The following is a 14,134-nucleotide window of genomic DNA, read 5'->3' as shown; positions in this document are numbered from 1 at the left end:
ATAAGATATTATGTAAATAAAGTCTATCCATGAAGAATTAAAACAATGACAACGTAATTATTAACATTTTTATTGTAATCAAACATAATTAAGTACTTATTTTTATGTTAAAAATATAAGTCATGTATAATGTAACTGAACACCTTCTGTTTTTTTATATCAATAGTTGAATTTAAAAATAGGAGCATTATACTTGATGAAGAGTAGTATTGCCGCCTTTTCTGGTTCTAGTCTGTTACGCAGAGGTTCGTAAATTAATCCCGCGCTACTAAATAGTTGTTCGCTAGGAACACTGCCCGTTGGAGCAGATAAAAATCTTCGTACTATCGGCGATAATACCTTGAATTCCCCTCGATGTACACTCCACCAGTTTAAAGGATTTTCACTCACATTTATTCTTTTTTTTTCTTTTTTAGTACGGTAAGCAAGTAACTCTTTTTTTAATACAACTTCAACGCTACTATTTTCTGGCTCATCTTGACTTTCGTCTTCACTCGACGAATCTAACATCATAGCCAGGTCGTTTTTTAAGCATGGCTTTTTGTTGAAACCTGAAGTCCCTGGTCCTAGTTGTTCTGTTTCATTTTCCATGCAATCAGTTATTTTAGCCCTTTTGGCATTGGTATTAACTGATTCAAAATTGTCATTCTCAATATTTATCATTTTTATAATGTCATCTTTAATCTTTTCTTCAGTCACCGGTGTGAAAAAATTGTGCTTATAGCGAGGATCTAAGTAGGTAGCGATGGTATATAAATTGTTTTCTCCCAAGCTAGAAAACTTTGTAGAAAGTTCGTTTTTCAAAGTCGTTACAGCCTGACGAATCGGATCAAACTCTTGCGATCTTGTTAAATAGTCATCAACTTTTTTTTCAAGCATTTGTATTATCGGTATCACAGATGAAATAAGAGCAGAAGAGCTGCTCAGTTCCCGTGTTGCTTCCTCAAAAGTTCCCAGTAATTGAATGAAACATTCTTCTGGTAGAACAGGGTCAATTTCATTATCATTCATGTAAAGGCACAGAGCATCCTTTATCTTTGAAAAACGCTCGAACATGTAGAATGTACTGTTCAATCGTGTTACACAATCTTGAAACACTTTCAGGTGCGGTTGATTCAGTCTATCCTGAATTGATTGCAGTTGTTTCTGGGCAATGGTAGAGTGATTGAAATGGGTCGAAATTCTCTTACATTTTTGTTTTAGTATTTTTATGTTTTCTTGAGAACCTAAACAACTACGGATAGCCAGTTGTATCTTGTGAACAGTACAGTCTATATCATTTAATGCTGCTAATCGCGCGGCTCGTTTCATATTAGAACCTTCATCTCTGATTGGGCAATGCAGTTGTTGTTTTTTAATGTTCCATTCAGAAAGCATGTTACTGAATTTTTCAGCAACTAAGTCACCAGTGTGACGGCCGTCAAATGTCTCACATTTCAATATTATCGATGATCTATCAAAGTTTTCTGCAATTCCATGGCAAGTCAGGCTAAGCAAAGAAGCGTTTGAGCTAGGATCCGACCAAATGTCAGACGTAAACGACATGTTATCAAAATTTTCGATTAATCCTTTAACTTTTTGAGCCACTTTGCTATATAATTCCTTGCATACAAAATCTGTAAAAAAATTGCGTCCCCTAAAGTTATATCTTGGTGCTAATTCTTGCATCAGTCTACGAAAACCTAGCCCTTCAACAAAATTAAACGGTAAATTTTGAAGTGCAATCATTTCTCCAATGAGTTTATAAATTTTTTTAGAATTCAAGTTATTGACGTCCCACTTCTTTTCTTTTAGAACCACTTCCTCTAATGAAAGTTGTTTCTTTGATTCTTGCAGAGGAGTGGTAACTTTATCTGAAAAAATACACAAATAAATAAAAATTTTCGTTGTAAAAAACTATTTACTTAAAAGTAATTAAAAAGTGAGGACATTTTAAAACACCAGAAAATCTTTCTATATATTTTTGTAAATAACTTTCAAAATCAAATGTCCAACTTATATTGCAAAAAATAAAAATAAAAGGAGTTTATTCCTTATAAATATTTATAAGAAGGAAGGATCCCTAATGTTTTCTGGCATTAACATTAAATATAGCGTGAAGCTAAACTACACTAAAAAGAAAAGGTACACTTTTTGATAGTGATAAATTTTTTGCAATCAGCCGAATAGTTTTTGAGTTAAATAATTCACTATTCATATTTTAATATCATATTAAAAATATACATTTATGTACAGGTTGTTTTATTTTGAAACAATAAAAAAGTAGATAAATGAATTACATATATTAGTCTTTTTACAACTGACGTTTTATATGACAGCAAATAACTATAATATTGAGTGGAAACTTAGCCAATAAACCACAACTAAAACTATTCTTTTATTAAACTAACCAAACAATGCCTCAAGTAAATATTTATTAATTAAAACTATTAATTATGAAACTTACTTGCGTCAGATTTCATCTGTTGTAATTTTTTTTCTTTACTAAAGTTCTCAAATGTAGAAAATTCTTCTGAGTGCATCGACTTAAGATGGTTTTTTAAAGACGACGTGGTGCGGCCCTTGCGAAGGTAGCTTTTTTTGCATATTTTACAATCAGCTTTATCCTGGTCTTCTTTATTTGGTTCAAAATAATCCCATACATTACTTTTGATCGGTGGTGACATTGTTGACTAAATAGTTAGATAAACTATCAATAACGGGAATCACACTGGAAAAATAACGAATTTCGTCATAAAACGATATTTTTTCCTACAATAAAACGTATTACCGGCGTAATATAATAGAAGTTACCCTGTGATCTTATGGATATTAGTCTTAAATAATATAAAGTTTTCTTGTAAAATCTTCTTATTTACACACTGTATCACAATAACATTAATAATACCTATTTATCTTTATGATACGATAAGTAGTTCACTTTCACTTCACAACGCAAACAAACACGTATTTATTCACTTGCACTTGCAAGGAACAAACAAATGATGCACTAGCGAAAACATACAAACGTGTCGAATCTTGTCACTAATTTCTTCGCTCCCATTGGTTATTGTCACGTGCGACCGGCACGCGTCAATCACCGGCCCCGCCCAGTTTCTTTCTTGTCGCTACTTGTATAATATTCGCATCCGCATGAACATTCGCATTGATTAATGCGGATGCGGCTGCAGATGCAGATGTCCAAAACAATGCGGATGTTCCGCATTTGCGGATGCAGATGCGAATGTTCGCAACATCCCTGGTACACACCACACAACCTGTCCACACTGACGCTCCGCGCATACTGCGCGCCTCTTTGTGTTCGGGGAAAAAACCGACAAATTTCGGGTCGCTACGCGCAAGAGTTGCAACAATCTGTTCGTGCGCGTAGTAGACGCGGTTCGTGCGCGCAAGGCGTCTACACTATGGGAATTCTGTTACTTTACATGATAATTGCATTGCAGCAATGTGGACGTCAAATTCTTGCATTGCATGTTGCATTACATGTTACATTGCACCAATGTGTACCCGGCTTAATAGGTATTTTTTTGTTTTTAGGACAAGCACATTGAAGTAAATCTCTACACTTGCAAGCCGCAATATCAAATAGCACTTTACTTCCAAGACGAAATTCCTTCATCTTGTTTTCGGGTATTTTTGGGTGAGATTTAAGTAAGTTTTTGCACTTTAAATGATATGTTTGTAACATTATCTTCACACGTTTTGGTTCTACAGCAGGAATAGAAGATCTCACCCATATTTCTATCAATTTTGGAACTACAATGGCTTCGATTTCTTTATACGTTGGCTCTTTTTTAGTTTCCCTCTCATGTTTTAACTTGTGTCTGGTCCACTCATAAAACTTCATCACATCTTCATAGCTTGGCAAAATGTTGTCTTTTATATCACATAGATCACCAAACAAGGGACACTTCCAACTATTTCGCGTACGTTCGCGGGCCTCCTTACTCGTGACCTTGAATTAAGCCAAGCAAACGTCTTCCTTTATTTGTAGTCATCAAAATCTATACGTATAGTACGAAACTGGACATCGATAACTCGAAAAAAGTGTCGGAAACACAGTCAAATTTAAGCTTTTTCAAAAATTTATTTTAGAAGCCGGAGGCAGTTAAAATTAAAATAATGAAATATAATTTTACATATGAATTAAGTAAACCATTTAGCACCTTTTTATCGCTGAGCCTTTTTAAAAAACGAAAAAAATAATTTTTGACCCACCCTAATACGCACCCTACCCGCATTGCGTCCACCGCGTGTATGTGGACCGCGGCGCAAATTGTCTTTACATAAAAGCAAGCAGAAAGCATCTTAAAATCATGCAATAAAACTCATGTTTCTAAAATCAGAGAAAGCCTCACATGTTGGCCCCTTGGCTCTTTGATGTTATGGGTCAGTGTTCCATCGTTTATATTCCGTAATTTGGGGTTCTATCTAGAGGTGAGATATACTAGGTAAAATGCGTACTGAGTCTTAGAAGTACGCGTCCGTCTAAATACTTATTCCAAAAACTAGGTCCACGAGTATTTAGGCGTCTCAAGTTTATGAACGTTTCGTAACTAGCGAGTCTTCGCAAGTAATGGAGTATTTTCGTTTTATGGATTATAAACGTCTATCAGACTTAATCAGACTATGTGTACCTAGGGGTATTCATAGCTATTCTTCATTTTAAAATATTTTAAATTAAGTAAATCTTATTGAAAACTTTATACAGGCTTAGGACTGTCAGCTTATTTAATAACATAATATGGTATTAATAGAATAATAATTTGTACGTATCAAATACTTCAAATAGGTACGTAGCAACAATTTTTGTCAGAAAAGCTGGCGTATTTAGAAGGTTTCAATAATTGATTTTATTTACAAAATCAAATTTACTGTACTATTATACCTAGGTACTAAATATTTACATCAATAAGTTTTTTTTAATTTCTTTTTGTTTTTTTTTTTATCTTTTTTTTACACTTTTTACATTATTTTTTATTCTTTTTATCTAAATTATTTTTTTCTTTTCTTTTATAAACAGCATCTGTTGTACTTTTCTAACACCTAAACGTGTTCTTCGCTCGGACAGAATATTTCCTGCTACAGAAAAAAGTCGCTCGCAGGGCACACAGGTAGCTAGTGCATTTTGTTTAAGCCGAGCCAATATTGCTAAGTGGGGATATGAATTTTTGTTTAATGCCCACCACTGCCATGGAGACTCATTGATGTTGACGACTTTGTCATCCAAATACCGCTGTACTTCTACAACAGCCCTGGAGTAAGCAGTGCCAGCCGGCCGAATGTTTTGCATTTTTTTGTGGTAATGCTTCCAAATGTTCACCTCTTTCGTAATTTCCTTCATTTGTTGGTTGATCAATTTGATTGTCTTTTCCAGTAGTAGCTTCAGCTTCTCTTATGAGGTTGGTCACTAATCCTATCACATGTTTTTTTGTATTATCTGCCGTTGCCTCGTTTTCGAAGTAAAGCTTATATCTAGGGTCGAGAAACATGCATACTGTGTATGTCCGGCTATTTTCTAATGACGAAAATCTTGACACCAGTTCGCCAAAAAGATCTGTTCTCACTTTTTCAACTTCATCAGGAAGGGGCTCGGCATCATTTAATATTAGTTCCACTAACGAACATTTTTAACCCTTAATTTGGCAGAATTTTTTTTTTTACATAAACCGATTTTTTTTATTGAAATCGGGTCTAAGACGTTTTAAGGCATTACAAAAAAATACGAAAAAATATCTTTACGTTTCAGTTTTCCTGAAAACTCATGTATGACACAGCATACATTGCCAAGTGAATAGAAAACCAAGGGATCAAAGTCGTGTATGCTGGGATATACATTGCCAAGTGCAGTGACTAATCCTGTGTGTCCAGTCCTAAAACTTATGAAATTTCGACGGGAGTTTATCCAGGAGCAGGAATAGCAAAAAAAATACAAAAGATAATAATAGTATAAACGTTTATTGAACTGAAATGACTAATTTACGCCTTTACATGGTAATCTAATTGACAGTTTCTGGGATTCTTCCCTGTTACGAAACATAGCCGCACTTTGCATTTCATGCACAATACAGTGGTAAGCTTCTGACATAGCTTGCACCTGCCTTGAGTGGTCATTATCATAAAATGACCAATGGCATCGTATCGTAACGATTCCACTGGGTTAGCTGATGGCACATCTTTTCTGGCTTTGTCATTTTTATCAGCACGACCAAATTTTTTCAGGCCTTCGTATATTTCGTACCTAAAATCTTTTAGAGGTATATATTGCTTGCTTGATTGAGCTTGATCCCGCCTATATAAAAGCCAGGCATTATTTATGCATATGTCAAGTATTTGAACAAAAATACCTATGTACCAACGCCTACTTTTAAATGGTGTTTTATAGAGAGATATAAGCATGTCGGCTAAGTCGACTCCCCCCATATGTTTATTATACTCCTTGACTATTTGGGGACAGTCGACATCGATTTTGCTTTTTGTCTCCTTACAGTATCTTTTCATTTTTTCGACAGGTTCTACGCCTACATATGAACTAATTAGGGTAACAGGTTTGTTATCGTTCCATCTCACTACCGATAATCTATTTTTGAATCTCTTTCTCTGAAGGCAACACTTTTTCTGCTCCTCTAAGTCTATTGTTTCTTATAGTCCCCAAACCAAATATACCGTATTCTTCGCGTAGAATGTAGAACAGCTCAGGGCAGGAAAAAAAAATGTCACAGAAAACAAAAGCCGGTTTGAATTTTATGCTTTGACATAAAGCGATTACAATTCGTCCTCCGAAACCTATAGAAGCTTCCTTATCTGAAAACGTGTAAAATCTGAATGTATCTTCGCCACCATAAAGAAGAAAATCATATACCATGCCTGAGACTCCGGCGCGGACATAATTTTTGAAACCCCACTTGTTGGGTTTGTCCTTCATATATTGACGGCGTTTTCCAGCTTTGGTTCCTTTATACGGAATCATCATCTCGTCTATACTAAACTTCCGTTCATTTTCCTGTGCTAGACAATTTTGTCTTACTTTCTGCACAAATGGCCTCACTTTGTAATATCGGTCGGAATCCTGTATATTATTGTCAACGAAGTGCAAATTGCGACGTATTTGTTGATATCGTTTTAGTGTCATCAAATCTGCTACTAAGTTATACCTGTATCGTAAACTCCAAAAGTCCGTATATGCTGGCATATTCACGACCCCCATTATAATATGTATGGCTAGAAAATCGCGAAGCTCATCTTCCGTCAAACCAAGTGAACGTCCAGTGTTTCCTATTGAGTAAGAATTTGTTTGCTCTACGATATCTGTTAGAATGTCTGGCGAAAAAAATTTATAAAAATAATCCATCGCTGATATATCCGGAACATCTGTATAATTGGAGTCTTCTTCTATAATAGCTCTGTGTCGAAAAACGGCTTTTTTCCACTGATAGTTCAAAGTAATTTTTTTCATTAGTCTCGGTCTTTTCAGGACAGGAACGGTGGGCTGACGACGTCGGGATCTGGTTTTTGGATTTGGTGGATTTACTGGAGTAAGAGGAGTTGTTGGGAGTGATGGAATATCACTCAGCACCGGTACTTTATTGCAATTTGGTTCTAAAGACGGACTTGAATATACTGTTTGAAAAATGGGCGTAAGTGGAACATTGTCGCTGTTGTAATGTTCGTCATCATCTAAAATGTTTAGTCTTTCCAAGGAAGAATGAATAGAAGGTGCTGGAGAAGAAAATGAAGAAAGCGGGGTACGTACACGAAATTCCTCTTCGACATCTGAGCGCTCGCTATCGTCAGAGGGTGCATTTTCAGCAGGCACAAGAGCTAATATTCTACCACCTCGAGTTAGTAGCGTTTGCTGGCAACAAAGAAACAAAAAAACATGCTTAAACCAAAAATAAAAAGCAATTCCAAATCACAAATACATGCGGTATCTTGCAAATTACAAATAAAGCATTTCATTACAAACTTGGCAATGTATGCTGTGTCATACAGATAAAACGAAGGGTCTTTCATTACGAATTTGGCAATGTATGCCACAGCATACATCAGTTTACCGACCAAAATAAACTCAAAACACAAAGTCACCATACACAAAAACATATCAAATCCATTCGATTATACTGTTATGCATAAAATATAGTTCATAAAAACACCACAAACCATGTCAAACCAAGTTAAAATAATATAAATACCGTCTAATAATATAGGGTAGACCGAGGCGAATCGGATCAATAAATATATGGGAATATGAAAATCATACTAAAATTAAATATATGCAACTTTTATTAAGAAAATAGTCATAAGTAACAATTCAGCTACTAAATAAACATTTTAAAACTTAAATTTATGATAAATTCTTTTAAATATTTAATAAAAACTTCAAAGAGAGAAATATCCGATTCGCCCCAATTCTCGGGGCGAATGGGATCATGAATAAAATATAACAAAAAAAAAACATTCTAAAGACTATATGCATTGAAAATACGAAAAAATAATTAAATAATCAATAATGAGATCAATATTAATTTTGAACACATAAATCACATATGTACGGGCCTTTTTTCCCTCCCGTATCAGCACATTTCTCATGGCACCATTCTTCGCATGCATGGCACTGAATCCAATCCTCTGACGGTGGATGAATGAATACTTCTGAGCAGTAAATGCAATGCCAATTTCTCTGTCTTGCAGATGAACCCTTAACTTTGGTCTTCGGTGTACTTTTATTTTTCTTTTTCTTAATATTTTCTCTATAATCCGAAGTATTTTCCTTATCTTCCACAGCTTCTTTGTCAGTCTTAAGTCTTTTCAGTCTTTCTTTTTGCTGAAGATTGATCTTACTTTGCAATGATGTCAAATGCAAAATTGGTTTTGTAGTTTTTCGTTTCTTAACTGGGGCTGGTGGTGTCTTAAAGGGTGAGGGAAGAATTTCTTTAATAATTTCAGAAGTGCCGGGTGATTGTGCTGTAGTAGGCTGTTGAGAACTGGTAGATGGCAACGGTTCTATATTTGTAGCTAGTTCTGGCTGTACTGGTTCGGTACTAGATTGCACTTCTTGTATACTAGGAGATTTTAATTGGTTCTCCACAATATCTAACCCTTGTTCACCAATAAACTTGTGGTCAGGGATTGCATTAGCATTTAGTGGAAATATTCCAGTCTTTTCAAACCCCTTTACAGCATTTCCAACGGTGGCAGCCTGGTTCCAAGCCTGTTTAAAAATCCCTCCAAAAACAACCTTTGTGATCCCTTGATTTGGATGTGCATGTTGCCATGATGTAGCTTGTTGATGGTAGTATGATTTGAGCGGTTTGAAAAATGATACATCGAGAGGTTGGAGAGCATGCGATGTGTGTGGTGGGAGGAGAACAAGCTCAATATCTAAAGTTTCACATAAGTCTACCACTGAGTAGGTCGTGTGAGACGCATGTCCATCCAAGATGAGTATAACTTTTCCTTGGGTACGGTAGCGATTAAAATGTTGCAACCATACACGAAAAGCTTCTTCATTTATCCATCCCTTTTCTGTCATAACAATTTCAGTACCGGGCGGCATACCCACAAGAAAATCATCGCGTTTGCGCACACCCTTAAACAGAACAAATGGCGGTATGTACTGACCTGTTGCATTCATACAAGCTAAGACGGTTACATTTTCGCCACGTTCAACATTTGTGACACTGACAACATCTTTTGCACCTTTTTGAGCTATAATGTTTGGTGGTCGATTATTAAGTGGAATCCCTGTTTCGTCCACATTGTACACGCATTCAGGTCTTCCTCTTAAATTATTTTTATCTATTACTGTCTCCAAAATCTTGTAGAATTCTGTCACTTTTTCCCTTTTCATGCCATCAATCCTGGCTCTTGATAATCCTTCTGGTTTTCGAATAGTTAATTCCTTATTTCTTTTCATAAACCGATGAAACCAGTCCTGACCAGCCATTCCTAGATTTTTGTTGAATTTGTGTTCAATATTTTGACGTTCTGCAAATTCAAAAGCATATTTTCGAACTGCCTTAGGCGTGATTCCGAAGCCACGACTCGCTAAGTCTAATAAACGGTTTACTAGAACTTTTTCAGCATTTTCATCAAAAGCTGGCTGACCACCACGTGTCTTAATGACACCTCTAGAAAAGGAGACTCTTCTTTGTAAAGTTGTGTATGGTAATTTATATATTTCAGCAGCCCGACGTAAAGTTAATTCTTTACACAGAACTTTATTCGCGGCTTCTACCATTTTTTCTTCCGGCCACTCTCCCGCTTGTGTTTTTTTTTATATACGTGCGAACCATCTACAAAGAAATATAAATGCTTTATTAACACCAACTACAATTAAAGACCAAAATAAATAGTTAAAAAGGCGATCCGATTCGCCCCCGATAACGTGATCCGAATAGCCCCATATTAAAGACTTACGAAATAAATATTTTAGTCAGTAACCAATAATATTTACTTCAAAAATTAAAGCGTTTAGTAAACTAGACCCCTACCCCATTAGAATAAGCTATATAATTAAATATTGCAACATAAATCCTTAGAATAAATCAAATAAATCGTAAGTACCTACCTTAGATCAGCGCCAAAATTGTAACGTACACATACACCCGGCTCGCTCTCCCGACGCGCTGGCGCTAACTGCCTACTCGCAACAAAAAACTGGCGATGGCGGGGGGCGCGGGGTAAGAGGAGCTCGCGAGACGCTAGTCGTTTGTTGTTCCGTGCCACGCGATGTTCAAAATATTAACGAATTTCTTATTTTGATCCGATTCACCCCTTGATCCGATTCGCCTCGGTCTACCCTAATAGTCAACACAGATGAGCTACGCCGCCGGGCCGCCATTTTCGAGACCGAATGTCAAAATAAGTGTTGCCAGAGACGTGTTTTATTTTTCCTTATAAAAATAATTAGTATTGCAATGAATTAAAATGATTTGTGACACAGACATTTTTATTATACTATGTCAAATATTTTTACAAAGTTAATGTATGCCAGTACATACACTGCCAATTTAAGGGTTAAGCGGTGGTTATGGGAATCACAGCGCTGCCCGTTACATACTTTTGCCCACTCATTTCTTTTGTAACTTATTCGCAAGGTCACAATACTAAATGTAACTTTTCAATAACAACCCATTCGTGTGGCGTTAATAAACTCAAACCTGGATTAAGATTCGACAAGGAACTATTTATTTCTTCTTTGATTTCAATGAACCTTTCCAACATATAATATGTCGAGTTCCAGCGAGTTGATACGTCTTGTAGCGGTCTTTTCACATCTTTACCAGCTTGTTGCTGATACTTTTTTTAACTTATCCCAGCCTATAGTGTTTTTTTTTAAGTAAGAAACTATAGCTTTTACTTTGCAGGTTATATTGCTAATGTCTTCATTATTTAATGCCTTTTGTACAGCCAGATTTAAAGTATGCGCGTAGCAACTAAAATGGCGCCATCCTAAATATTTTCCTATTGCATACTTGATATTGGAACCATTGTCTGAAATAACGATTAATATTTTTTCTTCAATGTTCCATTCTTGAACAATTCGTCGAAGTTCTTGGGCTAAAACTGTACCGGTATGCGAACCACCGTCCAACGCACAGCATTCTAAGAGGAGTGATTGTAAGACCATGTTCTTATCTATAAAGTGACCTGTTACGGCCATGTACCAGTCATTTACACGAGATGTCCACATATCTGTTGTGAGACATATTGATTCTACTTCAGTATCAATTATTTTCTTGATTTCTGATTCGTTTCTTCATATAAGGAAGGCATCATATTATTTGCAAAATATTTGCCAGAAGAAATCACATAATTTGGAAACGCAAAGTTAATTAACTCCTTAAAACCTTTATCTTCCACTATGGAAAACGGTTGTAAATCAGATATGAATAAATTCATACTATAGCGATCAATATTTTTTTTTTTTGAGCAATCTCTCCGCAAATATGAGGTAATATTTGTGGTAGTTCGTATAATTCTCGATGAATTACCTAAAACGTTTGCAGAGCCGGTTTCTTGAGTAGTTGCTGAAGTTGATGGTAAAGGTTCTGGAAGTTCTGGTTGTATCTGTTCCACTTGTTCGTTTTCTCTAGTCACTAAACGTATAGTACCATGTCGTCTCTTTAAATGTTTCGTCAAGTTAGAAACTGATGCCTTAAATTTTAATGAAATGTTCACTTTACAAATTTTGCACTGTGCTAAGTCCCCTTTATCGTCAAAATGGTCCCATGCGACACTTCTCTTCGGAGCCATCGTTAATTTCAATTTAAATGAATATCAAATTATTTACAAATCACTTTTACTTTATAATACTTAACAATTATAATAATAGAATAACAATTCACTATACACCATAACACCCGTCCACGAATTAAACAAAAGTCAGTTCTTTATTATTTACAATGTTAGTCACTTTTTATTCATCTAGGATTGGGTAAATATACAAAACAATAAGCAATAGGCACCATTCCTGTGACGTAGAGCGACGTACTGATTTGAGTGATTTGAAAAAATAAACGAAAATTGTTTTGATGAAGTGGTAAGTAAGTACGTACGTATAAATGAACGCTGCTTGCCAAAGTAATAGTAACTGTAACTGTATTGTTATAAGGTTTAGAATCGCAAAGGTAATAAATCAACTCACAATCTTTGAGTACCAAACCGAACGTCTCCGAGTTTCGACGAATTTTACCGAAACTGACCGCCCGAGCTTGTTGTGTGATACGTCATACGTATAATAGTACTCTTTGGTGTGAGTGAGTCCCAGACTCCCAACTAGACACGAGTGTGGTAGTTCGCGTCAATTGTCAAACGTCGTACGCCTAAATACTCGAGACGTGTTTGTGTGGTGAGCACGGAATAAGTCTTTACGCGTCCAGCCAAAAACCTATTCCAGTATATTCGTCTCACCGCTAGTTCTATCCCACGGCGATGAACCTAGGGCAAGGGCTGCGTAAACGCATCCTGCATTAACTCCGCAGCGCCTTTATAGTCTCGAAGATCACTTTTAAACATCTTGGCCAGCATTTTCAAGGCTTTTGTATCACTTGGCAATACTTTTTCGACTTGAAATATGCCAAAAACTATTAATATAACGTTATTAAAGTGTAATTAACAAAATCACCACGATGCCTTTAAGTCGCGAAAAAAGAAAGTGACGTTTAGTTGTGAGTTGCCATAGACTAAAAAACTTTTTTTTTATTCTCTGAAAAAATTCGCGATGCCACACAGTAGCGAATGGGACTACTACTCTGTTAATCAATTATATTTCAGATCAACATAAAATACTTGATTTTGGTATAGTTTGAATATAAATTATGATATTAACCTACAATACAAAACAGTAAATATTTAGTTTCTATAAATTTTTGTAGTAAAATCAAGGAGTTAAGTTTTTGTTGTGGCGATCGTGAGCACAACAATTTTACTTCAGGTAAGTTTTTGAATGAAAACACACAGAGAAACACAAACAAAAGGCATTTATCGATAGATTACTTACCCAGGCATCATCTTTTTAGAAAGAATCACTATGATTTCACACGATTGCACTTAAAAACAATGTAAATAAGTAGCACTACCGTCAAACCAGCCAACTTTATCTGGATCAGGTATTTCTGCACACACAATTTTATCATAATCTACTGATAACCTTGGTTTATCTTCATTTCTTAGAATAATAAGCATATGCGCATGTGGAAGCCCACGTTTCTGAAATTCAATGGTGTAAAACCATGCACTCGGTATTCCAAAAATATGTTTCCTTGTAATGTCATCTAAAAGTTCCTCCAAATTTAGTTTAAAAATTCTGGCCATTAAATCGGGTCTATGTTCTTTTTAGTGCATTGTAAATTATCTAAGATTTCCTGCCAATTGGGATTGCACGTAAAGTTATAAATAAGTCTGGTTTACCATACTTGCATACAATTGCCATGGAATCCTGATAATTTTGCATCTTGTGCCTAGGACTTCCCACATAAGTTGATGGCAATATTATCATTTTACCAATGCCCTTGACCCATTTCTCTATCATTATTGTACAGGCTATCCATTAAATTGTTATAATTGTCAGCTCTGAGCTGTTTTTGATTCAATCGAAGAAACAATAATCTTTGAGATTCAATCCTAACAA

General features: G+C 35.6%; 2 protein-coding genes across 2 annotated transcripts; both read right to left on the bottom strand.

Moving 5' to 3' along the window:
* Positions 1 to 54: 54 nt before the first annotated feature.
* On the bottom strand, positions 55 to 6,497 carry LOC113500016 (zinc finger BED domain-containing protein 4-like). Its single transcript, XM_026880660.1, has 2 exons — positions 2,447 to 6,497; positions 55 to 1,853 (listed from the first exon to the last, which is right to left on the bottom strand). Exons 1-2 carry the CDS (start codon positions 2,664 to 2,666, stop codon positions 160 to 162), a joined length of 1,914 nt encoding a protein of 637 aa, XP_026736461.1. The 5' UTR covers positions 2,667 to 6,497; the 3' UTR covers positions 55 to 159.
* Positions 6,498 to 8,521: 2,024 nt separating this feature from the next.
* On the bottom strand, positions 8,522 to 9,946 carry LOC113500199. Its single transcript, XM_026880909.1, has one exon. It carries the CDS (start codon positions 9,944 to 9,946, stop codon positions 8,522 to 8,524), a length of 1,425 nt encoding a protein of 474 aa, XP_026736710.1.
* Positions 9,947 to 14,134: the final 4,188 nt, after the last annotated feature.

The sequence above is a fragment of the Trichoplusia ni genome, chromosome 13, assembly GCF_003590095.1.
Source record: "Trichoplusia ni isolate ovarian cell line Hi5 chromosome 13, tn1, whole genome shotgun sequence".
Lineage (NCBI taxonomy): Eukaryota > Metazoa > Arthropoda > Insecta > Lepidoptera > Noctuidae > Trichoplusia > Trichoplusia ni.
Note: the sequence above shows the minus strand (reverse complement) of the source record. Positions and strands in the feature narration are given on the sequence as shown.

Bases quoted from the DNA above. Each gene is read 5' to 3' on its own strand.
- LOC113500199 (XM_026880909.1), bottom strand. From the start codon at position 9,946: ATGGCTGGTCAGGACTGGTTTCATCGGTTTATGAAAAGAAATAAGGAA.
- LOC113500016 (XM_026880660.1), bottom strand. From the start codon at position 2,666: ATGTCACCACCGATCAAAAGTAATGTATGGGATTATTTTGAACCAAAT. The intron at 1,854-2,446 runs GTAAGTTTCATA...GTATTTTTTCAG, and splicing joins ACAGATGAAATCTGACGCAA to ATAAAGTTACCACTCCTCTG.